This window comes from Callorhinus ursinus, unplaced genomic scaffold, assembly GCF_003265705.2.
Source record: "Callorhinus ursinus isolate GAN/ISIS: 27379988/994484 unplaced genomic scaffold, GSC_fseal_2.0 scaffold1, whole genome shotgun sequence".
Classification (NCBI taxonomy): Eukaryota; Metazoa; Chordata; class Mammalia; order Carnivora; family Otariidae; genus Callorhinus; species Callorhinus ursinus.
Genome location: NW_027397063.1, coordinates 111242754 through 111268441, shown reverse-complemented (window position 1 = coordinate 111268441; position 25688 = coordinate 111242754). Strand labels below are relative to the sequence as shown.

Here is a 25688-nt window from a genome sequence, read left to right as displayed (position 1 = left end):
CCAGGCTTTATTCAGATTTCCTTAGTTTTCACCCAGTATTGTTTCTCTGTTCCAGGACACCATACTAAATTTAGTTGTCATTGGGCTTCTCTTGGCTGTGACAGTTTCTCAGCTGTTCCTTGTCTTCAGTGGCCTTAACAGTGTTGAGGAGTATTGGTCAAGTCTTTTGTTGGATGCCTCCCACTGGAAATTATCCTATGTCTTTGTCATTATTAGACTGGGGTTATATGGGTTTTTGTGGAAGAAGACCATAGAGACAAAGTACTGTTTCATTACATCCTGTTATGTTATTTCATGACATACTATCAACATGATAATGATATAATAATATTATAATAGATAATATAATATGGTAGATTAAATGATTGCATTAGAGAGTTTTTATGTTTTATTGGTTTTGTTTTGTTTATGTGGTATTTTTTCCCAAAGAACTAGTTTTCAGACCTTTTTATTAGTTCTATTATTTTTCTATTTTATTATACTTAATTCATTATTTTCATGTTTTTATACTTATTAGTATAAGTACACCAGTCATGATCTACTTTAGTAGGATCCCACAGGCTCTAAGATGTGGGATGTGTTCTGTTATTCTCACTCTTTCTATATTCTGCAAAATCTATATAGATTTTTTTGAGTTGTTTAGAAGAGAGTTTTAAAAAATATCCAAGTGGTAGGATTCTGTATCATAATTTTGTGATTAGGTTTTAATTTTTCTTTTGTTAGTAGATTCTCTATTATCTCTGCCTTTTTTGTGTATGGTTTATTTGTAGCCTAATAAATGGGAAATGACCTATCTTATTAGTTATGCAATTTTGATTTGTTTATGTCTCTACTTAATTTGGCTCATTGGCCTGTCATAAGCTAAAAAGGGTACATTAAAGTTACCTGCCTCTACTGTGTATCTGTCTGTCCTTGTATTTGCTGTAGCTTTTGCAGTGAATTTTGGTGCTATTACTTGGTGTGTTAGATCTTTAATACTGTTGAGTCTCTCTGCTTTGGAGATATCTCTTATATGTAGCATACAGTTGGGAGTTTTATCTTGATTTCCAATCTTAGACTTTTTGTGTGTGTGTGTGTGTGTGTGTGTGTAGTTTACCATGGCCATTCATTGACATAGCTAGTATTTCTGGCTTAGTTTACTATCATATTTTATGTCTTTGTGTTATTGTTTCTATTGCTTCTTACAGCAAAATCTTTCACTGTGTGGTCTGTTTTATTTTGTGTTCTTTCTGACAATTTAGAAGGTTTGTATTTTATTTTCAGTCCTTCCGGATGTTTATAACTATGTAAGATGCATTTTATCTTTTTTTAAGACTGTGCTAGTTGTCTCCCTTCTGAAATAAGTGATTACAAAATTAGTTTACAAATTTAGTCACAATTTTTATGTGCTTTGTGACAGCTTTTTTCCTGGTGAATTTGCTTGGTTTGCCTCCCCCCCCCCCTTTTCCTCCTTTATTTCTCCTGTAAGCATCTTTGTCTCTATCCTGTGCTTGTTCCCCTTTGAAGAGGAGAAGCTTCTTTAGATCGACATTTTGCAGTGGATTTATGTAGAGGAAAGGCCAGGAAGTATCTTAGGAGAACGGGATGATGGCTCCCTGGTTCGTGGCAATTTTGTTCCCAGGACTATGGCCGTGATTTCTTTTGGCCTCCTTCTGCCCAGGCAGCAGAGATCTGTAGCCAGGGGCTTCCCCCAGTGCAGGCCCCTCCTCCTGCTCTGCCTCATAGACACACTGCTTCCTGCCATGATGGCAGCCTGAGGTTTCCTTTGCTAGCCCTGCCCTCCTTTAGCCTCAGGTGTCCGAGGCAGCTCCTGCTCTTCTGTTTGGGAACCGTTGGTTTTTTCCATCAGGGAGGGCCAGCTACTGGTGGGCTCTGCCAACTTTATCCGAGATCTGCGGCCACAGGTGCTCTCTCGCCCCCGTTGGATCTTCGCTGCTTTTGGCAGCCCTTTACTGTTCTTGGCAGTCTTTCCTTAGAAGTTGTGGTTTGGGTTACAAATGTGTTCTAGTTTCGCTGAAGATAACACTTACATTTCTCTTGCTCTTTCTCCTTTATTTTAGGTGATTTGGGATACGAAAAGGAGTAACTGTATCCTGCTATCTTAGGAGTGTCTAGTGTTGCACATTTTTACGTGCTCTGGTTTCCACCAGATTAAACATTAGCCAGGGCACTCAGGATAGGGTTGGCATGCGCTAAAGCTGGGGTCTGCAAATAGAAAAGAAAGAAAATGGGAGTTGAGAATAAAATAGGAGAGTGAAAAAGGAATCCGTGGTATACCTGGTGTGCTGTGCGGCAGCAGGGTCCTTTCCTTCCCCCCTTGGACTGTGCCTGGGAGTGTGCCACTATTTGGGTGGGAGGTTGTGGCCAGACAGGGCAGGGCATGAAACATGCCTGCCTCTTGGTCTGTCTTGGGGGAGGTTGTTCAGAACCCAGCAGCTCTTAGGCCAGAGGGAAGTGCACACGCCTGTGCTCTGGACTGGATGCAGGGCTCACCTCTCCATCTTTCCTCACATGCAGGGCTTTCCAAGCAGCTCAAGCACCCTGGGTTCTGGCTGGCCTCCTAGAGATGGTGGCCAAATCCTCCTGCCTGGAAACCAGGATCCTGCCTCAGAGGAGGTTGTCCAGGGTCAGTGTTGTTAACCAGTGTTTATGTGCCCAAAGAAAGAGCAGGCCCATCCAAAGGGAAGGGGTACTTGTGGGATGCCCAGAGGATAGAGCCAGAGAGGAAAACCTTGCCCACAGAGTCTCAGGCTTGGCCCTTTATATTGTCTCGCAGATTACCACACTACACAGAGGGCATCATTTACCCCCCTTTTACAGATGAGGAAACCGGAGTCTAAGAGAGGCTAAGAGACCTTTCTTTGGACAAACAGCTTAGAGATGGAGACAGGGATTTGGATGCAGTTCTACCTGGTTCCAGAGCCTGGACACTAGCCCCCTTATCCCCTGCCTCCCACTCACCTTCCCATGGAGACTCCACCCCATCCTCAGATGGTTGTCTTGTGTCCATGCTCATGTCCCTGGGTGATTTTGCGGGTTCCTCACTCTGTCCTCTTTCTTGAGGCTGGCTACACTTTAGAGACTATTTAAGCTCCCCAGGGAAGCCGGGGTGGGAACCAACGGGCCACACCCTATACTTCTGCATCCCTGTGTCCTTGGACCCGTGTCCCCTCAGCCTCGGCACAGGCCTTGTCCCTGGGACAAAATACACCTGGGTTCTTCTCCAGTCTCTGCGGTCTTGGGTCAATCACTTTACTCCTCTAGGCTCAGTCCTTATTTCTAAAATAAAATTGTCTGTGATTACTGGAAGAGTAGAACATGGACTCTGACGCCAGATGATCTCAATGTGAATCTGAGCTCAGCACCTTATTAGCTGTGGGACTTTAGCTAATTACTTAGCCTTTCTCTTTAGTTTGCTCAACTATAAAATGGGAATAATAATGTACATGTCTTACAGGGAGGACTTAAGGATTAAATGATAATGTAAACTGTTTGGAACAGTGTCTGGCATATGGAAAGTACTAGATTAATACCAGATATCGTTATATTACTTGATTGTTCTCATTAATGTACGCAAAGGACCCAGCCTCTAGAGGGGCATAAGTGGCTATTGATGCTGTTGTCATAACCGGTGCCCTTTGCTTTCTTCCAGGAGCTTGGGCCCCTGCCCCAGCCCGGCAGAGGCTGTGGAGGTATACGGTCCAGAAGTCTGGTACGCAGCCCGGCGGCCCATCCCTGGCTGTGGGGAGCGGAAGCTCCCACGAGGTAGCAGTGGCCTGCAACGGCCCCCTCCCGGCAGTGAACCATGGGCCAGAAGCTCTCCGGGAGCCTCAAGTCGGTGGAGGTGCGGGAGCCGGCGCTGCGGCCGGCCAAGCGGGAGCTGCAGGGGGCGGACCCGGGGCGGCCGGCGCGGCTGGACCAGCTGTTGGACATGCCCGCTGCGGGGCCCGCAGTGCAGCTGCGGCACGCGTGGAACCCCGAGGACCGCTCGCTCAATGTCTTCGTCAAGGATGACGACCGGCTCACCTTCCACCGGCACCCGGTGGCCCAGAGCACGGATGGCATCCGTGGCAAGGTGGGCCATGCCCGCGGCCTGCACGCGTGGCAGATCAACTGGCCGGCGCGGCAGCGTGGCACCCACGCCGTAGTTGGTGTGGCCACAGCTCGGGCTCCTCTGCACTCGGTGGGCTACACGGCACTGGTGGGCAGCGACGCCGAGTCGTGGGGCTGGGACCTGGGCCGCAGCCGCCTCTACCACGATGGGAAGAACAGGCCCGGAGTGGCCTACCCCGCCTTCCTGGGGCCCGAGGAGGCCTTCGCGTTGCCTGACTCGCTGCTCGTGGTGCTGGACATGGACGAGGGCACGCTCAGTTTCGTCGTGGATGGCCAGTACCTGGGCGTCGCCTTCCGCGGCCTCAAGGGTAAGAAGCTGTACCCGGTGGTGAGTGCCGTGTGGGGCCACTGCGAAGTCACCATGCGCTACATCAACGGCCTTGACCGTAAGTGCCCAGTCCGGGGGCGGGCGGGGGGAAGGGCCAGGGGTTCCAGAGGCTGCCTGTCACCGGAGGCATTGGGGAGGGCGGCGGGGAGCAGGGGAGGCCCCCCCCTCCGTTGTCACTCGGGGTCGACCCTGCCCGGTAGAGGATGTGAACTCTGGGAATCTCTCATTTACTGGCTTGGTGGTCTTGCGCTGTGCCTCAGTTTTCCCACCTGCAAAAGTGGTACAAGGATAGTAATCTTGGTCAGGGTTGTTGTGAGGAGCAACTAAGATAATGTACGTGAAGTGCTTAGACCAGTGACTGGCACCTAATAAGGGCTTCCTGTGTTGATACTAATCATGAATCTTGCTGTCTGCATAAGGGTCGTACAAGTTGATGTCTCCTGTGTGCCAGGCCTCAAGCTCACAGCAGGAGGAGGGTGACAGTAGAAGGCATAGTGCCTGCACTTGAATGCCGTGTACTCTGAGTTACTGATAAATAATAAGTAATGATAATAACAACTATCATTTGTTGACCGCCTACTGAAGGCAGGGACTGAACACCCAATTTCCAGCTCTCCCTGGTGAAGTCTGTTAAAAGGGGTCACCTGGCCCTCATCTCTAGCTGATTATTACCTCCTGGGAATGAGAGCCCGAAGTTGTAGAATCTTTTGCTTTTTTCCAAGAGGACCCAGGAATCTAGATTTGTGTGAAAGAGCCCCATTTTTGAAGTTGGCAGCTGCTGAAAACACCATGTGGGCAAACAAAACCCCCTTGCAGGCTGTAGACAAGCCCCCAGACTACTGGGGGATGGTCCCTGGCAGCTTTGAGGCCTCCTCTCATTTAACAGGCACCATCGTGCTGTGAGGCAGCTTAAAAATCATGGCAACAAAATTGGTTATGGCTTCAGGAGGGAGTCCCTCAGGGATGCAGGGTGGCCTCTGCCCAGAGCCATGCGTGGCCACCAGCTGGGAGGAGCCTTGCGGGCTTATCCACTCCTCATCCACACATGACACTTCCTGCCACGCCCCTGATGAAGCTCACAGAGGCAGGTGCTTACAGCCAGAATTCCAGTTTATTCATGTCAGATGAGAGCTATAATTGCCCCCATTTCAGAGAGGAGAAAACAGAAGAGCAGAGCTACTGAGAACCAACGCCTACCCAGGTCTGTCAGCCTCCGAAGCCTATTCTTTTCCCATGCTCCCCCCCCTTCAGTTGAGGGACTGAGTGTACCACCCCAGAAAAGAAGTCAAGAACAAGATTTTACTCAAGTAAAATTTATATTTACCTCGAGCGTAGGGTAGGTTGGCTGTTTTCAAGGGTGGCGGGCCAGCAGAATGTGGCCAGTATGCTCATCTCTCTGACTGAGCCACCCAGGCACCCCAATGGTATGCTCATCTCTCTGGTGTAATAGGCGACGTTCTTCCTCAGATTTTATTTTCATGGTTGTTAGATGAAGATTGCCATTCATGGCAAAGTGTTGTTCTGTTTTCTCTGATTAACCAGTTAGATCTAGGAGCAGATGAGTGTGTCCTGAGAAGGGCTAGTTTAATCATCCCAGTGCCTTGTGGAGAATGCCTGGAACCCTCATAGACATGGGGGCGAGGCAAACCCCAGTGCTGAGAAAACCAACAGCAACAACAAACACTCTTTTCAAGCAGAATTGGAAAATTTACTTGCCAGAATTTATCATGGCAGCAGAAGAGTGGACTTGGCATACAAGTCTTTGGAGTCTGACACGCCTTAGTGCCAACTGTATCCCCACTGCTCAATGGTTTTGTGTCTCTGGTGAGTCATTCCAATGCCTTACAACTCATTTTGCTTATCAGTAAAATGGGACAGTATCAGGTCCCTTTCATAGCTGCTGTGAGATCGGTATGGTGGTACCAACTATATGGTGGCTGGCATTAATAGCCAGCAGGAGCTCCCTGAGCCAACAGTTGGGCCCCCAAGATGTGCTTCCTCTTGAGTATTGGTTCACACTCAGCTATTATCTGTTGCTTGGTTTTCAGGTACAAAGCTAAGGTGCTAAAGAGGCTGGCCAGTGGCTCCCCCAGGCATGTTAGGTTGAGGAGCAGTCAAGCCATGGTATCCTCCTTGGTGCAATGTTGGTGGGGAGCTGGGTGGGAAAGGACAGCTGTTCTTGGGGCATTTTGAGCTCCGGGATCCTTCAGGTGGCTGGAGAAGGTTGGTGTGGCTGAAACTTGGCCTATTCCACCCTCCTCCCCACTTGCAGTGATTTTTGAGTTTGGCTGAAGCTGGAATGCTCGTCAGGAGGCAAGGGAAGGACAAGATGTCACGTGAGGCAAGCCTGTAGCATCTGTCGTTCCGTGTCAGGATTGGCTTGTCTGCCGTGGCACTGGCCTATTCTCCAGATGGGAGTAATGTTCTCTATTATGGGCAGGATATGATGGCAGAGAGGGGGACCTCAGCTTTTCTGGGCTTTGAAAGGCCATGGTCAGCCTAGGACAAACCCTGACCACAGAGTGGGCCATAGGACGTGCCACGGTGGAGTCTGATCGGGGCTGGTTGGGAGGGGGCTGCGTGATGCCTGTAGCCCGTGACCTGGGCTGATGTCCACCAGGGGCATCCCTGGGCACCGGGAAGGGTTTGGCCCTAGGGAGTCCCTGGGCAGGGAAGGTGACCCAAGGTGGGGTTCTGTACATGAAAATTCTGAGCCAACATTGGTTGTGGACATGATGTCAAGTCTCCACACTCGGACCTGACAGGGATGTGGGGAAGCACCGTCAGAGACAGACTGCGGAACAGAAAGGCAGGGCTGCTCTCTGGGGTTGCTTCCCCAGAAGATCACTGGGGAGAGAAGTATGCCCAAGGCCCCTCACAAACCGTATTCGACTCTGGCCCCAGTGCTCACCAAAAGGCTGGGCACAAGGATGACCTCCTCTCTCTGAACCTCAGTGTTCTCCCTTGTAGAATGGGCATGATAAAGCTCCAGGCACAGAGCACACAGCCATTGGTGCTCATGGCTTTCATTAACTAGGTGAGCTGAGCCAGGTCCTGAGCTTCACCTATAGAATACAACAAAAGTGGCTTGAATAGAAGCTTCTCCTCTAATGTGATGGAAGCAAGTTGATGGATATCCTTTTCTCAGTGTTTGAATTTTTATGACTATGAAAGCAAGACTCAAAAAGGACTAACCGCATTTAACTGTGAACATGTGTTCGTTGGGGGTAGAGCTCCTAGAAGCATGTTTTCCTGTTGCAAATGCGTTCTTCAGCCATGGCATGGAGTGGAGCAGGTCTGCATCTCAGGGTTTACCGCAAAGAGCTGCAGGATGCCCAGGGGGGAGGTCGGGCGAGCGGGCAAGCTGTCTCTGGATGACCAGGTCCACAGCCCAAGTGATAACAGCAATAATAACACACCACCCATACCTACCTCCTACGTACTGCTTAGTCTGCGCTGGCCTTCATGCTAAGCATTGTACAAATTTTCACTCATTTAATCCTTGCAACTACTCTTTCAGCAAATGCCTGTATTATCTCATTTTACAGTGAAGACATTGAGGCACAGAGAGCTTGAGTCAGTTCCTCGAGATCACACAGCTAGTGATGGGGGGAACCAGGATATTCAAAATGAGGCACACTGGCCCAATGGGCCCCTTGTGGAGATGTTTGCAGAGGGGGCAGGAAGGGAAGGAACAGGAGAGACTGCTCCACTGGGCTGGGTGGTCACGCAGCCACCTGGACCTTTCCTTCAGCCGTGGATCTGGGTGAGACCCTGAGATGCTGTCCTGGCCGTTCTCCTCCCTCCAGCTTTCATCCCCAGCCCTCAAAGCTCTCGGCTCAGCACAGAGCTCCATGGGGTGTTCTGAAAAGTTAGCTGCATCAGGACAGCCCAGCAGTGTCTGTGAATCAGGCATGCTTTGGTCGCTAACAGGAGAATGTCACTGAAAATGTCCCAACCGCTGTGAGGTTTGGCCCCGCTGTTGTGAGGTGGGCCAGGCCTTTGGAATCGGCTCTGGGCTGGTTTCTGGAATTGCTCCTCTGCTCCCTGGCTCCCCCTGCCACGTGTTGGAGGCCAGGAAGCTTGACAGAACAGCTTTGTCTCCTGTCTTGGAGATCTTGGGTGGTGAGTGGTGTATGGGCGACACAGGAAGTGGAGAGGAGCCCCAGACAGAGAAAGGTGGGCTTGGAGCCCTGCGCAGCTTTGATTTGGGGGTCATAACGATTATGCTTTTTTTTATACCACCCATGTTTTGTGCTCTGGGCCAAGTGTTCTTTTCTCTCTCTCTCTCTCTTTTTTTCTTAACCCATACAATAAACTTTGAGGGGGTGTTGCTGTTATTTCCATTTTGTAGATGGGAAAATGGAATCTTGGAGAGGTAAAGAACTCATGAACTTGCTCAAGGCCAAGCAGGTAGCCAGCAGGAGAGCTGTGCTTCACCCCAGTCCATCAGCACTCCTGTGCCCTGCTCCTGCTGCCTGGGCCAGCCCTGACTCCATTTTGCCCACCACGTAGAGCCTGATTCCACAGAGCAGGTGTCAGTGCCAAGGCTCCTTCTCTGGGGGGTTAGAGAGTGGGAAACGTAGGATCTCAGGCCTAACTGGCAGAGAGGGCTTGTCCACCTGCATCGAGCCGGGAAAACTGTATTTCCAGACGTTGTTCCTAGATGGTTTAATTGACCTGCCAACAAGTATTTATTGGCGCAGCGGCTCAGCAGAAGACACTGGCAGCCAGCCAAGGCTTCTGGTATTGATGAAGGCCAGAGAGAGTTTCCTACCAGGCTGAGTACAAGGACACCGTCCCCTTGCCAGAGACATCCTCCAGTCTGCACTGAACTCACCACCTTCCTGCTTGACTCCCAGGTGTCTCCCAGGTGCCACGGTCCTCCCAGCCTCCCTGACATCGAGATGTAGCTCCTCGGCCCTCCCGACCCAGGCCTGGTCCCTCTTATCATTCTGCCCTGACCCCAGCCCACCCTAGCCCTCAGCCCAGGGCTCTGCCCCCTGCATCCTCATTCAGCACCGAGTCTCCCCCATCCACCCAATTCACTTACTTTTCCACATGTGTGCCTTCTTTCCCCAAGTGGAGATGAAGTGAGTTACTCAAAACAAGGGATGGTGACCCAGGAGGCATGTGTAAGGAAATGGATAGAGGAGGGACTTAAAAATATATGTGCATTTGGGGTGCCTAGATTGCTCAGTCGGTTGGGCATCTGCCTTCGGCTCAGGTCATGATCCCAGGGTCCCAGGATCGAGCCCCGCATCAGGCTCCCTGCTCAGTGGGGAGCCTGCTTCTCCCTCTCCCTCTCCTTCCCATCCCCCTGCCTCCCGCTCATGCTCTCTCTTGCTATCTTTCTCTCTCAAATAAATAGATAAAATCTTTTTAAAAATATGTGTGCATTTACTTTTGAAAGGCAAACTGTGCACATAGCAACAAATTTAAATATTACAATGAAATACCCATCCCCCCAACCCATTAGCTCCCCAGCTCCTCTCCCTGCTGGCAACCACCATTAATAGTTTTGCATGTGTCCTTCCAGAAATTTATGACAGAGAAATTTTACATGAATGTGATCATGCTGTAAACATTGCTCTGCATCTCCCTTCCCCCTTCATAGATCTTGGTGATTATTTAATATGATTACTATAGAGTTGCCTCATTCTTTATTAACAGCTGCCTGAGTTTTCTTGGTATGGTTGTATCACTATTTTATTCAGACCCCCACTTTTTTGACATTTAGGCATTTTCCAATCTTTGAGAATAAACATTTGATTCCAATTTAAATTTCATTTCTGCCCCCTTCTGGCTAATTAACATCCCTGAGCCTTCGTTTTCCCCTCTGTGCAGTGGGAATAATTATATGTGCCTTGCGTAGTTGCTGTGAGGATTAGAAATGAGGCAGAAACGAAGCATGGTCCAGCATGTGGCTCAGAGTTGGGGGCGGGTGTGCTGGAGGGGGCTGTGGGTCTTACCATGCTTACCCACGTCCAGTGCTGAGCTCTTTTGGGCCCCTTGATGAATCTTGTGAATGATTTGGTTTCAAGTTTAAAGTACAGTAGAACCACATTAATTTGCTGTTAAGGAGGCTTCAAGCACAGTGCTGGACTAGGAGCATTTGAATTGTATAATCTGGTCAGTCCTTATGTAGGGTGTGTGTGAGCACGCTGAGTCACCTGCCCTTACCTGCCCAGGGCAGGTCCATGATGGAGTGGGTTGCTGTTCTGTTGCTGCTCTTGCCAGGGCTGAGGGTGATAGTTCTTTGAGGCAGGGACTCCCTCTGTGGTACCCCTTGGAACTGAGGACATAGTAGGTGCTCAGTAAGCGCATGTGAATTTACTGGCCTCCCACCACCTGCCGAGCTTTTCTGTTCCCTTCTGCAGCCAGATCCTAGTCACAGTTGGCTGGAAAAGAGGGAGGCTGGCTAGGAGAGGCCACCCCCTTGAAGCCTGACCCTAGAGGGACCCAGTCCCACCTCTCCTTGTGTGTGGAGCACAGCACATCTGTCCCCGCACTCGGGCCAGGCCCAGGCTACGCGACAGGCTGGGCCATTCAATTCAGAATCTTGACATTCAGAAACTGGCTCCTACCCTTTGTTTGCCACAGAAAGGAACAGACTTTCAGCTGAAAGCGGTTTTTGTGGCCCCGCTCTGAGTGTGTGTGGGGGGGGCGGCGGTGTTCACATTTGAACAGTCGTGAGTAGGTTCACTCTTGGAAGTCCTGCGGGCAGGAAGGGGGCTTTGAAACGCGGGCTCAGTCAGGAGAGTGTCGCCATGGGCCACAGTGGAGTCACACGCAGGGGCATTGGAAACACAATGCACCTGCCCTCTTCCTCTCAGAGGGCCTCCGTGGGGCCTCGTGGGAAGAGCTGGGGCTCACTCCTGACGGGGCTGCTCATGAGCTGTGACCCTGAGCAAGTCAGTTCATGCTGGAGCCTCCATGTCTTCATCTGCAAAAGTAATAGAAACATACCGTGCCACAGGCATTGGGATTGTTGATGATACACAGAAAGTAACTGGTCGCGTGCCTGGCATGTAGTAGATACTGGAAAAAGTAGGTTTAAAAATCGCCACTCATGACTATCACAGCTCCCGTAGATTGGTAGAATTACTGTTAGTGTTATTAAATGTGGAAACAATTATTGTTATTAAATTTGGGTCTGGGGGCTTTCACATAAGGGAATATGTTGGTTTGGGGGGGTTGACTTTTCTTCTCTTTAAGATACTTGATGGAAATGCCACCTGAGGTTCAAAGACCACTGTGAGTTTGTCACAAATGAGCTGGGAGTGTTGAGTCTTCCCCGTGAGCAGTTTCAGGGATTTCCAGCTAAGTGTCTGGTGGAAGTGTTTTGGAGTTCCTGGTGGTGACTTGCTCGGTGGACGTGTGTTCAGCAAGGCTGTACAAATACACGGCCTCCTTGCCCACCATGGCCCCCGCGGGTATTCAGTGGGGAGGAGCTGCCGAGGTGCTGGGCCTGGAGGGGCAGCATCTGTCTCTGAACAGATGGCCACGAGGCCCGGCTGTGGGCTTGCCCCTGCTGGACCTTTGGAGGGAAGGGAAGGGGGAAGAGGTGGCTAAGAGGAGCCGGCAGGAGGGTGAGGGCAGGCCCCAGGCAATGGAGCCGGAAGAGATGTCTTCCGGCAGCTGGGGCCAGACCCCCACTTTACAGGGGGGAGCTGAATGGACCAGAGAGCTGGGAGGGTTTGCCCAAGGTCACCGGCTAATTAGCAGCAGAACCAGACCTAAAACCCAGGCCTCCAATCCCCCTTGAAAACGCCACTCACCAGAAACAAGAGAGTGCGGATTCGATGCAGTTTGTGAGCCTGTGTTGAAAGAGCCTGACATAGATGGGAGAGGACATTGGAGTTTAGGAGGAGAATGATGCCTTCCTAGGAAGTGGCCTTGACAGCCTGGGCAGCATTGAGACAGACCCTCCGTGGCTTCCCTGTGCCTCCTGCATGTCAGAGCTGCTGTCCCCACCCTGCTCAGACCACAGAGCAGGGAGTCCGGCACAGTGAAGATCACCAGTCCCTCCATGTACTACCTGGATGAGCCAGGTGTAAGTTTCCTCAGCATTTCTGTCTGTAAAGTGGGTTTGCTGATGGGACTCACCCCATAGACTTGTTGTCAGCATTGCTTCTCACACCTTAATGGGCATCTTGCTAAATGAGGTTCTGACTCAGGAGGTGTGGGTAGGGCCCGAGACTCTGCATTTCGGACAAGCCCCTGGGTGGGGCTCATGCTGCTGCGTGTTGAGGGCAGGGCACAGGGCAAGACTTCCCCACGCACGGCTTGTCCCCTGCTCCCACCGTCCACCTCCCTAGCCCCCACTCTGATCCTGCAGCCAAGCCAGTCTGCTTACTCCTCCGTGCTTGGTCTGTGCTGACCTCTTCGTTGGAAATGGCCCGTTTCCTCCCAACTTCCCCAACAGGGCCCACTGTGACCAAACCTGGCTCTGCCCACCAGCCCTCCTGCCTGGCTGACATGAGGGTCATTCCTGCACCTTGTCCCCCCACGTGCTCCCCACCCTTCCCCTGTCTAGCTGTGTCTTCTGCATTTCCTCCCTTTCCTATCCAGCCCCGTTTTCCTCTTGTTCTTATCCTCCCCAGCCACCACGTGACTCAGTTTACCTGTCCTGGAACCCAAATTCGCCCCGTCGCCCCGTTGCCAGCACGGTATACACAAGGAAATCCATGACTTTTCGGTGAGGCCCACTTTGTTTGGCAAAGGATTACTGCAAATAGAAACAGCTCTTTGTTTAACAGTCATTGATTGAGCACCTGCAAAAGACCAAACACCTCTTGGCGCTGCTCATGCCTCCCATTGTCTTATTTAAACCCCTACGGCCCCATACAAATGCTCGTAAGTGCCCTAGGCACAGCAGCTCATTTAATCCCCATGGATGAGGAGAAGGTACTGTCACCCCACTTCCCACACAAGGAGCCTGAGGCCGAGGGGCATGAAGAGCCCGCTCACGGCACAAACTCGGAGGCAGCAATCTGTGCGGGGATCCGGGCAGCCAGCTCCAGCACCGCCACCTCTAACCTCCGGGCCACAGAGCATCGCGGTGAGCCTTCCTTCGGCCTTGCTGGTGGTCTCGGGCCTTAGCGTAAGGGCTTACTGAAGCTGGCGTCAGCAGTCTGGCTGCCTCAGCATTTCCACACCCCAAATACAGGACAGCCAGGCTGTGCTCATTCTCACCTGTGCCCCTGGGAGCACCGCGGACCGGCGTGGGTGCTGCAGGGCTAGCAGTGCACGGGGCAAGCAAATTTGTGGGACGGGGTGTAAATGAGCAAAGAGGATCCCCATCTAGCAACAGCATTTGTTTGCTGGGTCGGGGAGCCAGCCACTCCTCCCAGTCGTGTCCCTTGGTTAAGGCACGGGGGCAGTTAGCATGAGTTACAGCCCAGCCCAGACACTAATAAGGCTGCTTGTCTGAAGCCTTCCATAATTCAAGTTAAGGCTGTACTGTTTAATGGCCCTTCTTCATCAGATCTTCCAAGACTCAGTGCCTCCTTAATGATTTATTTGCTTGGGATGAAAATTAAGCCGAGACAGCGTGAGCTTGGAAAATACTGCCATGCTGGTTCTCCCCAGTTCTTCATCCTCAGTGGCAGCCACTTCTATAAATAGAGCCGTGAGCCCCGCTGCATGACCCTCCTGCCGGGAGCCCCAGTGGGCACTGGCTGCCCTGTCATGACCCTGTGGGACCACAGCGGATGAGGCACCTGGTGCCCGTCATCTTTCCCACCTCCAAGACCGGTGACCCCGCTGGGGAGCCGCAAGGGGCCAGATCTGCTAGCAAAGATGGCGTCACCTTGGCTTTGGAGCCATTTAAGTAGAAGTGTTTGAGCTGATCCATTTGGAGCTACAACCATGTTCCAGATCTTGCCCTGTCGATGGTTCTCCCACAAAATGCATTTCACGAGGGTATCCCAGGGTGAGGGTGGGTTTGCTTCTGGTGTCCAGTGAGGTGGATGACAGCTTTCTGCCTGATGTCGAGGCCTGGCTCGGAGAGGCACATGGGATCCTGTTCATCTCCCTAAGCATGGCCGCCTCTGGGGTGAGGGGCCAGAGGCAGAGCTGAGGGCCACTTCTTGGGCTCACCTGGAGGCCAGGTGCCGAGTGGGGGTGGGACGTTTAGTCCAGCTCCTCTGGAGTTCAGAAGACCCAGGTTGTCTCAGGAAAGGGCCTAGTGTAATGGTGTGTGAGAACTGAGAGGTCCAGGCACCCCTCTGCAGCCTCAACTGCACGTCTGCCCTAGGCTCCCTTCCACCCACCTGTTCCCAACCTCTCCTGTATCTTTTCTGGATTCCTCATAATTCAGGCACCTCTTGGTGTTGGCTGACTCTGGCCCTTTGTTGGCACAGTATTTTCCTAGGTCTTGTTTTAAAATCCTGAGAGTCTGGGGCGCCTGGGTGGCTCAGTCGGTTAAGCGTCTGCCTTCGGCTCAGGTCATGATCCCAGGGTCCTGGGATCGAGCCCCGCATCGGGCTCCCTGCTCCGCGGGAAGCCTGCTTCTCCCTCTCCCACTCCCCCTGCTTGTGTTCCCTCTCTCGCTGTGTCTCTTTCTCTCAAATAAATAAATAAAATCTTAAAATAAATAAATAAATAAATAAATAAATAAATAAATAAATAAAATCCTGAGAGTCTCTGATCGGTCCAGTGCTTCTCTTCAGAAGCAACCCCCTGATTGGCTGTTGCTGGGTCAGGTCCTACCTGCTGATTCCCTTAGCTGTGAAGAGTCCTGGAGCTGGTCATTTAGCACACTTGCCTGGACATCAGCATCCCTCAGGGAGCATGTAAAAACACAGATTTCAGCTGTCTCTCATCTATAGAATCAGTGGACCCAGGATTGTGTGTGTGTGTGTGTGTGTGTGTGTGTGTGTGTGTGTGTGTGTGTGTGTCACAAACTTCCCACTTGATTATGCCATCAATCTAGCACTAGCTAGAAGTCAGCTGCTTGGGGTGCCTGGCTGGCAGGAGACTACTGGGGTGCAGTGGGGGGTGCCCGGTCACGTAGAGGGAGAGTGTGCTAGGCAGGTAATGATGTCCCAGACTTACAGGAACTGGTTATTGGGAACTGTGGTCCAAGGCAGAAGCAGGGGCTGGGCTCCGAGTCTTAACTGGAATGGGCATGGGGCACCTGAAGATCATTCTTATTGGCTCCAGCATTAAGGAAACAGATCTTTAGTCCATGCGGCCGAAGTGTCAGTGTTGGGTGGCTGAGTTTGGAGAGGCTGCTTTATTCCCCTAGTTTCCTCCCGGGGTATCCCAAGGGGCATCAGGGTCGATCGGTGCATTTTGTGGTCTCGCATAGGCTGGGTTCTCAGTGAACATCTACTGAATGAGTGACTGGATAACTCAGGGCCCACATGGCAGGGTGAAAAAACACTGCAGGTTCGGGTGGAGGACAAGGCCCAGAGAAAGAGCACATTCTTCCTATAGGATCTGTACAAAAGAAAGAGTTCACAGGCTTCCTATTGAAACTTCAGGGAAGGGAATCCTAAGACGTTTCCAATTAGCCAGGAATAGTACCTTGAAATTAGTCGCACTCGGCTCATAGCCACTAATTTGATCTCGGTATAAATAAGCCATTCCTCTTCCCTCAACCACAAACGGTCCTGTGTGGGCCAATCTGCCCCATGGGATTTATTCTTTCACTCAGTGTTTGTGAAGAGCCTGACCTGTGCTGACCTGGGCCAGAAGCTAGGCTGCGGTGGTGAGCAAGGCAGACCCACTGTCCACTCTCCATGGTGCCACAGTCCGCTGGAGAGCTATGGTCACAATGAGAGAGGCTTTTTATCACTCAGCCAATGGGTCAATGGCTATTTTTTTTAAATATCTCCTACGTGCCAGGCACTGGGGGTACTGTGATGACAACTTAGGAGGAGAGACAGAAACAGAAGAAGACACATCTATGATAAATCTAGATATAGAGAAATGTGACGAAATGGCGCAAAACAGGAGACCGTGATAGGGAGGGAGGGGTGTCTCCGGGCTGCTGCCGGGAAAGGGCATTGGAGACCTATATGGTAAGGTGGAAGCAGCCCTGGGAAGATCTGGGGAACACTGAGTTGGTGGGTACAAGGTGGTGAGTGTGTGGCCAACAGGGCAGCCAGCAAGGCTGGGCACGGTACAGGGGAGAGCGAGGGCTGTGGGACATAGGGTTTGGCAGAGGCTGGGCTTGGGGGCCTGCAGGCTGTGGCATTTTCTTCCAACCTACAGACTCAGATGATTCACTGTTTTTTAAAAAGTTGTAAACAAACCTTATTTTAAAGAAGCAATATTTAAAGTTCCTTTTCCACTGGGACATGCCTCCTGATTCTACCAAATGACCCGTTGTTGGAACTTTGGTGAAGGTAGCCTTTGATTGAGGTGGGTATTGCCATTTCCATTTTACAGATGAATTGACTGAGGCTCAGAAAGTTTGAGAGCCTTGCCTGGGTCACACTGTGAGTGGAGGAGCTGATTTGAACCCCATTTGTTATTTTTCCACCTTGTCACAGCTCCACCTTGTCACTGCTCCAGATTCTGTGTGTGTGTGTGTGTGTGTGTGTGTGTGTGTGTCTGAACACAGCAGAGCTCCATGGGTCTACTAAGAGCCATCTGGCAGGCCAGCCAAGAGAAGGGAGCAGGGAAACCCATGTGGGCCTGGGCAAGTCTCCTCCCCACACTGTTCTTTTGTTCCTTCAGGTTGTTGAGTGAACAATGGCTGGGAATTTGTGGTTCACAGTCTTCCCTGTCTGGGTGGTAGGTGGGTGGGTGACCCAGGGCTTGGAGCCCACCACCACCATGGCCAAGGTCTGGGCCAGCCACTGTCCACTGTGCTTCGGCTTCTCCATGTCCTTGGCTGCATCCTGGGAAGGGGGACATGTGGGTGGGTTCTGGGCCGGTGGACTCTGCCTTCTCTTCTGTCCCTTGGCATGGTAGAGCCCCAGGGTTCTGACAGGTGTCTGGTGGCTTGGGCGCTTGTCACTTCAGGCTGGGTGAGCCATCCAGGAGGCACACCGAAGGTAGAGGACTCTGTTTCCTATTTGGCAGACACCATCAGCTTCTCTCAGTTATTCAGGGTATTGTAGCAAAAGAGGATTGTCAGATATGTGAGAGTTGAAAAAGCGTTCTCGAACTGAACTGACTTGATTTACCCAGAGTCTGGTGTTGGGTGGAAAATAGGGAAGAAGGGGTCAGGTCCTGGAAAAAATGCTAGACTTAGAGCCAGGAAAGCTGGCTCAGCCCATTCCAGCTTGGCCACCGGCTATGTGTGACCTTGGGCAAGTCACCTCCCCTCTCTGTGCCTTTATTTCTCCACTGCAGGAAGGAGGGGTTTAGACAAGATGACCTCAAAGGAGCTCCATTATTCTGTGTTATCTAATATTCAGAGGCTATCTGCACATCTGATTTTTTGGATGACAAACACTTTACACTGCCGTGCTGTCCAGTATAGCAGCCGCTAGCCATATGCAGCTACTTACATTTAAGTTTAAATGAATTAAAGTTCAGTGAAAATTTCAGTTCCTCAGTTGCACTAGCCACATTCAAGTGCCCCGTAGCACCAGGCGGCTGGTGGCTACCATGTTGGACATGCAGATGCGGAGCACTTCCATCATTGCACAAAGTTCTAGTGGTCAGCGCTGCTGTGGGGCCCCTGGGGAGGACTGGGGAACATAATGGACTGGGGACTATTCTGGAGGCAGTGCCAGGAGGAGGGTCAGCTCTCTGGGCCTGGCTTGAGCAGGGTGGGCGTGGGAAGAGGATTCAGCACAGATGTCCATCCAGAGAGCGTTGGGCACAACAAGGAAACCTTAGAGAATGTCACAGGTCCTGGGTGGGGAGAGCCAGGAGGCAGGGCAGTGACGGGAGGTATGCCAGGAATGCTGGGGACAGCAGGGGCCAGGAGCCCCATCTGGGGAGGGGCAGCTGCTGCAAGAAAGGCCAAAGCCCAGTGCGCCCCCCCCCGCCCCGGTTCAGGATCGGGGAGCAGCTGCGCCCCTTGCTAGGTCTGCATCCTTGGACAAGTTCCTGAGCCCACGGAGCCTCCACCTCCTCATGGATGAAAGGGGAGAAATAAAAAAAGGTTTTTATGGAGATGAAATAGCATCAGACTCTCGAAAACACACTGTAAATCGTAAGGCTGTGTCGGAGACTGCTTCCCAGACAGAGCACTGTTGGCTACTCATGTTGACTTGTAATCGTAGACTGGCCTGAATTGTGATTTTAAGGTTCTGGGGTGTCTGTCCTGCCTTTCCAACCGGACGGTGGGCTCTTTGGAGAAAAGGACCAGCACACGCTCCGTGCGTGTCCTCAGCCCCTCACACACCGGCGCCTTCCCTTCGCACGGTGGAACAGAACAGTGCCGGGGGCCACCATGCAAGGGGCCGTGCGGGCTTGTCCTCCTTGCTCCTGACCCGGTGGCCTCTCACCAGCAGTCATGCTTCGAGAGTTGTTGAACACTTTCCTTGTCCCTGACACATACGCACATCTGGCTAGGTCTGGTTGTCATTTTCCGAACCCACAGCATATCTCAGGCTCTGACCCCAGCCCCACGGTGTGTAAACAAACCAAGGGCAGAGGTCAAAGGCCAGAGCTGGGCTTTGCAGGCACCTCACAAAGCACTCTTGGCAGGAAGTAGCCTGGTGTCTGGTTTCACCATGCAGGCCCCCTCCCCACGCAGAAATCAGCTTTTCATCTGCATTCCTAGCTGGGAGGTGACCCTTCTGGCTGGCTTGTTGATGACAGATGGCCTGCTACACACCAGCCCTGGGGAGGTTCATTGCTCAGGCTGCCTCTGGCTTTTCATGAAGTCTGCTCTACGGACGTGCGGAACACAGAGAGGCGAGCCCGAGTCCCACCAGAGCCACGTTTCCTGCCATAGAACTGGGGTGCTGCCCAACAAAAGTGGCAGTGAAGATGTCAGAGAAATATTTGATAAACATCTCCCTGCCCCAAAGGGTGTTGTGTGTGTGTGTGTGTGTGTGTGTGTGTGTGTGTGTGTGTGTGTGTATATGCATTTAATCCTTTTGGCCCTGTGTGGGTCATAGTAACATCCCCATTTCATGGGTGAGAAAACAGGCTGTGAGAAGCTAAAAGGTCACAGGGCTAGAACTGGAATTGGAGCCTTCTCTGTCTGAGTCCAAGTTTGAAGCCTCCCTTTCAGGATGTCCCAAAGGCCTCCTTTCTTGCTCCTAGTATCTTTCCTTTGATCACGATGAGCTGTAGCAGGGTTTTTAAACTGGCTGATAGGCCCTGTGGCATCCCTGTTTCCCTTGCTTAGCCTCAGCTTGATGATCTGAACTTGTCTAGATGCGTGTTTAAGGCTGTTTTGCAGAGCTGTGTCACCTCGGCCAGCCACAGGGACAACACCTGCCCCCCCCCCCCGCCGCCGCCCTGAGCTTCAGGTGTCCTCACTGGACAGGGGGGACACCATGCATATCCAAGGAGCTAGAGGGGTGGTGTGCCAGGTCTGTGGCTTCCCCCAGCTGGTTTGGGGGGCCCATGGGAACTGTGCTCTGTGGTTTCTCTGTTGTCCCCATGCTACCCAACCCCCCACACCCCAGATAGAACCCTGGGTGGTGCCCCTCTTCATTCAGGACATGTCCTGCAGAGGACATGGGACAGGCATGGGCCCCATGTTCTCAGTCTCCTGGCAGGAGGGAAGCTCCAGCTGGCTCTGCCCTGGGGAGAGGGGGTCTTAGGTGTGCCCCTTTCTCTAGGTCAGCCCAAGGAGCTGTGCGCTGGGCGTGGCCTCCCTCAGCGGGGCCCCTCAAACCTCCAGCACAGGAGTATGGCCCCCAGTCCTCAGACCGGCATCCACACCTCACCAGGCACGTCTCGGCCCCACACGTTTGTCTCTGCTGTGCCCCTGCCTGGGTGCTGGCCCCACTTCTCCATCCGCCTAAGCTAGCCTTTCTCGAGGCTCAGAGAGATGCCGGCTTCGTTTTTAAAGTCCTCTTTGGTGATATCAGTCCATAGTAACAACCCCATTCTGTGCTATTGGAGCACATGTGGGGTGGACAGAGGGAGTCTGCAGGGGTTTGTAACCCAGAAAAGAGGAAGGCGCCACCACCTTCTTAGTGACTAATCTTCAGATGGCTTTCTCTGTGGCTCCTCCTTGCTGGACTCTGACCCCTGTTACCTCGCTCCACTAACTCCAGAGCCTCCGGAGGCCCTTTGGGGCAGAGGGGAAAGGCTCTGAATTGGGCAGAAAGCCCAAGCTGAATCCTGCCTAGGCCATCCCAGACTGTGGGACTCTGCACTTTTGCTTGGTTGTCACCGTCTGTAAAATGTGGCTAATCACGGCTCTGGGTGGGGGGGGGTGGCAGAGAGCGGTCAGTGAGCCAGCAGATGTGAAACGCCTAGCGCAGCGTCCAAGGCCTGGCATCACTGGATGGAGCTCGTGGGGATTTCTTCCTTCCCCCAGACGGTAACAGCATGTGATATGGTCCCAGGTAGATAGTGGGCACACAATAAAGACTTCTTGGTTTTTTCAATACTTTATTGTGTAATGTTTCTCTGTTAAAGGCAACCCCAGGCCCTCCAAGGCCCAGAGCAGAAGCCCCATGCTTGCTCAGCCTTGGAGGGGACCTCTGCCTGGCCCTTCCCTCCTCCTCCCCCAAACCCCTTCCCTGGCCTCTCTGTGCCCTCCCCTCCATGCCGCCTGGGCCACTGCGCTGGCCTATAAATCAAACCTGTCCCTGGAGACCTCTGACCCAAACCAGATGGCCATACAACGCCAGCACAGAGTAAGCTCAGCTTCCAACAATGCCTGACCCCTCCCCTGCCTGACCCAGGGCCCTGGAGCTCCTTTACGCAGCTGCTCTGTCAATCACTCCCAATCCGTGATCTGGGCTCTAGCTGGGGGCCGTGACCTCACAGAGACACTTACGGACTATCTTAGAGACATTCCACTAAGCCGTATAAAGATCTCTGGAGGGTTCATGGTGCCTACTTTCTGTGCCGCAGGCAGTAGCTTGACCCAATAGCCAGAGCTGGTATGCTCTGTGCCATTGTCTGCCCCTCCTCCGGGAAGCCTTCCCTGGCTGCAGCAGCTACTGCAGCTTGGATGGCATAAAATGTCTGACTCCCCCCTACCCCCAGCCCCAGGCACTCATTCATATATTGCTCATTCCTTTGACATTTACCATGCTTCCTCTGCCTCAGCCCACTGGGAAGCGTGGACATTGCTCTTACCATCAGGAGCACCCAGAGATAGCTATGGATACACTTACAGGACAGGGTCTTAGGGGCTGCAGTTGAGCATGAGACCCAGAGCACTGGGAGAACTCCAAAGGTGGAATCTAGGACAGCTTCCCAGGGAGGAACGCTCAAGCTGGGTTTGAAGGATGAGTTTGTATTTGCCAAATGAAAGGGAGTGTGTTTCAGACAGAGGTGGACCAGCACGTGGCAGGGGCAGGCACAGGGTGTGAAGCAGCTTGATAGATTCAGGGGCCGACAAATTGGAGAGCCTGCTGGAAGTACACCTGGGGGAGTGATTGGAGGCTAGATGTGTATCAGTATGAATTACTTGTTGTCTGGGACCAAAAATTCCCCATAATCTAGGCTTCAACAAGAATAGAGGTTCATTTCTCTCTCATTTAAGAGAAGTCAAGAAGCAGGCAGTCCAAGGATGCTGTGAGGCTCCATGAGGTGATCGGTGCTCCAGATTCCTTCTGCCTGCTATTCTACCTTCCCATCTTGTGACTTCCATTCCCAAAGGTACCTCATGGTCCAGGATGGCTGCCAGAGCTCCAGCTTTTGCACCCATACTTCAGGCAGTAGGACAGAAGAAAAGATGGAGGGCATACTGTTTTCTTTAAAAAGATGTCTCAGAAATACCACACCATGCTTCCTCTTTAGAGCTCAATGGCCAAAATGTGATCACATACCGTTCTTAGCTGCAAGGAAGATGCGAACTGTAGTTCTTATCAGTAGGTGCTGCCTCTAACACTATTCTTCTGCAAAGGATCCTGAGGCCCTACCTTGCCTCTGTGGCAAAGAACACTGCTCAGTTAGCAATGCCTCACTTGACTATGGGCATGGAGCCAACAGCACGCATCCCGTGCTTATCCTGCTGGTCTACTGCCAGAAGGTACTCTCCCCAGGGATCCCCAAGGTGTTTGGTGCGGTTCTTGCAAACAGAGCCAGGCACATGGTCAGTGCTTCTCCAAAGCCCCAAAGCTCAGCAGAATTCTAGGCAAAGGGTTTCTCGGTATTCTGCAGTCTGACTTTGTTTCTGATCTATCACCTCCTGAAAGCACCCATTGCCCTTCTGCAAGCCTCGACGCCGTGCAGAATGGTCTGTACAGTTAGAGCATGGACTAGGAGGACAAGAAAGAAATACAACGTCGCTAAATCGCTGCAGCCTCATCCCTCAGTGAGAGGTCTTCCAGAATGTAATAATACAGAAGGAATCTGAGGGAAGTTTTAAGCCGTTTTATTTTCACAGCTGGAAATGCCTTGTCTCCTGGTTTAATTTCACACCTGCTGTGTGTCAGAGCCCCACTCTCCTTCGCTGTGAAATGGGGCTAATACCACCTACCTTGAGGGGTTGTTGGGAGAATCACATGGAATAAGAAGGGGCAAAGCAGGGAAGAGACACAGAGGATAGAAGTTAGGAGCTCTGGCCTCCAACTGCCCGGGTTCCGATCCTGGCTCTGCTGCTGGTTACTGGGTGACCTTGCCTATGTGACTTAACTTCTCTGTGCCTTGGTTTCCTTATGTTAAAATGGGGATGCTAATAATAGCACCTACCTTGCAGAGCTGTTGTAAGGCTCATACATATGATAATACACACAAAGGGTTTACAGCCCGGCACACGGTACGTGCGTATAAGAGGTTATAGCTCTGAAGAGCACCAACTTTGGGACCAGGCAGGCCTGGGCTTTGATTCTGGGTAAACTACCCCTCTTTGCTCTTTCCTCATTTGTAAAGCAAGAATAACATGGCCTACCTTGCAGCCTAAGGGTTAATGACAGAATAGCTGTAAACAACACACACAACAGCTGACAAGTCAGAACTCTGGAGAAGATCATAATAATGATACTGTGTCCCAGGCTCCTTTGCCTAAAAACACTTGAGAAGTACGCTGCTCTTAACATTACTCCTGGGGCACCTGGGGTCTAAGGACTCGCTCACTCACTCTCACAACTGGTGAGAAACGAAGTTGAGCTTTGACTTCCTGGGTGAACTGATCCAGAGCCTATACTGTCCTGCTTGGAAACATAAAGAGCAGCCGCTCTGGGTTTAAGAGGGGGAAGGGCTGGGGTGGAGGGGGCCCAAAGCTGCAGGGACAGCTGCAGACACACAGCAGAGGACCGGGGCTCCTGAGCTGTTGTAGTCAGATTTGCATGCAGAACCTTGGGCCTAGCTCAGAGGACGAACTCCTTGGGCCTGGTCAGGCCCTGCACTCCGCCTTGCCCACCCAGGCCGCCGTGGGGGCGGCGGGGGGGGGAGAGGCAGAGTGGGATGGGGCGTGCCAGGTGAGGGGTTGCTGCCTTGTCTGTGGTGGGAGGGGAGGGCAGGGGGACGCTTCTGTGTTTACAACCTTGAAGCAAAAGTTTGGTTGTGCTCAGTGAGCAGGAAAATGGAAGTGACCCTGGAGCAGAGATTTAAAGCCCTGTTGGCCATTTAGGCAGCACCGTGTTGAATAGCTTGGGACCCCAGCGTCAGAGTGGTAAATCTACTCTGCGCCGCGACGTGGGGAGCTGACCTCCGAGGGTCCCCCTGCTCTCTGCGTTCCATGGGGACCCCAACCCCCTGCCAGCCCATCTTGGAAGTGGACGGGGCAGCTGGCCACCCCACTCCCCTGGACTACAGGGGTTGTTAGCACCGGCTTCAAAGGAAGGTGTTGCCAGCGTTATTACATGGGGAACACAGAAGGGGCACGAGGTTATACATACATAGATCCACAAGTACAAAACAAGTATGTGTAAGGCCAGATTATAAAAAATAATGCTAGAGGGCTATTCTCCAAACAGGTTATCAAAGGTTCCTTCTAGGTGGCAGGAGGAGAGGTGAGTTTCCTGCTTCTTTGTGCTTAATGTACTTTGCACTTCAACACGTCCACAGGGATATAAAAGTGCTCCCCATCCATCCCCGCTTCCTAGCAGATTCTTGGGGTGCCCACACTGCACCCCCGAGCCATGGTGGCGAGCAGTCACCGGGCCAGCTGTTTTGGCACTGTGGTGGCACCTGTCCATGCCGCTCCGTCCTGGGCTGCAGGCAGCCACTCAGCGGGATGCAGCTACAACTTGGGGGTACCCCTCAACCATTATGGGGAGAGGGTCAGTGGCTAAAGGACCCCGGCTGCCCAGCCTCCAGGACAGTTCTGAGGTGCGTTTTACACACTTGCTCAGAGGGTCCTGAGACAATGAGCCCAGTTGCCCCCACCTGTGTGTGCTCGTTAACGTTCTCTCGCTTGTCCTCCTCCCGTCTCTGGTGCACTCTGCCCTCTCCCTCGTATTTCCAGAGATCATCTCCCCCCCCAACTGTCTGCTCCTGAAGCTTGTCTCAGGAGCGCCCCAGCTAAGCCAAGCCCACTCTGACCAATGTCTTACGGAGCTCCTCACATACGCTCTAGGTAGATACAAGCACATCTGTATCCATATCTAAATACGAATGTGTGCACCTGCTCTTTCACCAAGCACAAATGGGACCAGACTGTCCTTACCATTCCGCTACTTGCTTCCTTGGTGACTCAGTGCCACATCGCAATGGGATTTCAGGTGTTGGTTGACGCACCTAGCAGCCCTTCTGGGCGGCCTTGACCCTGCTCACTGTGGGCACCCACATCCCCCAAGGATGGGACCAATCCCAGCTAGAGGTTACGGGTCCTCAAGGAAGGGGGTTGTGTGACACAGCTTCGTCCCCATCCAGCAGGTCGGTATTCACTGTGCAAACCCTGGCTGAGCCTTCTCCCCCGCCCCCAGGCCAGATCTGGGCTGGGCTTTGCAGCTGCAAAGACAGGCCCGCACGGTCCAGCCCATTCGTCCAGCAGAAGCAGAACAGTCCAGCAGGAGCCGCAGGTTCCCAGAGACCTCAGGCAGTGGGGCGAGGGCACCACGGGGGCACAGATGGCAGATAAAGGAGAGCTCTGCAGAGGAAGGGACCTCTGAGTCCTGAAACCTGGGCATCCGTGGAGTGCGGTAGAGCCCGAAGGAGGGAGGCAGGCCAAGGTGTGGAGGCCAGAGAGAGGGTGCGGCGGAGGCAGGACAGGGAGCAGATGTGGTGTTTCTCATGACTCAGCCTACCC

At 52.3% G+C, this 25688-nt stretch overlaps 1 protein-coding gene across 1 annotated transcript in view; it reads left to right on the top strand.

Annotated features, from left to right (window-relative positions):
• The window catches only part of SPSB4 (splA/ryanodine receptor domain and SOCS box containing 4), a 76443-nt gene that overhangs the window by 11691 nt on the left and 39064 nt on the right, over nt 1–25688 (top strand). The window contains exon 2 of the mRNA XM_025870364.2: nt 3653–4499. Coding sequence (XP_025726149.1) covers nt 3806–4499 — 694 coding nt within the window. The 5' untranslated portion in view covers nt 3653–3805. The remainder of the gene's footprint in view (nt 1–3652; nt 4500–25688) is intronic.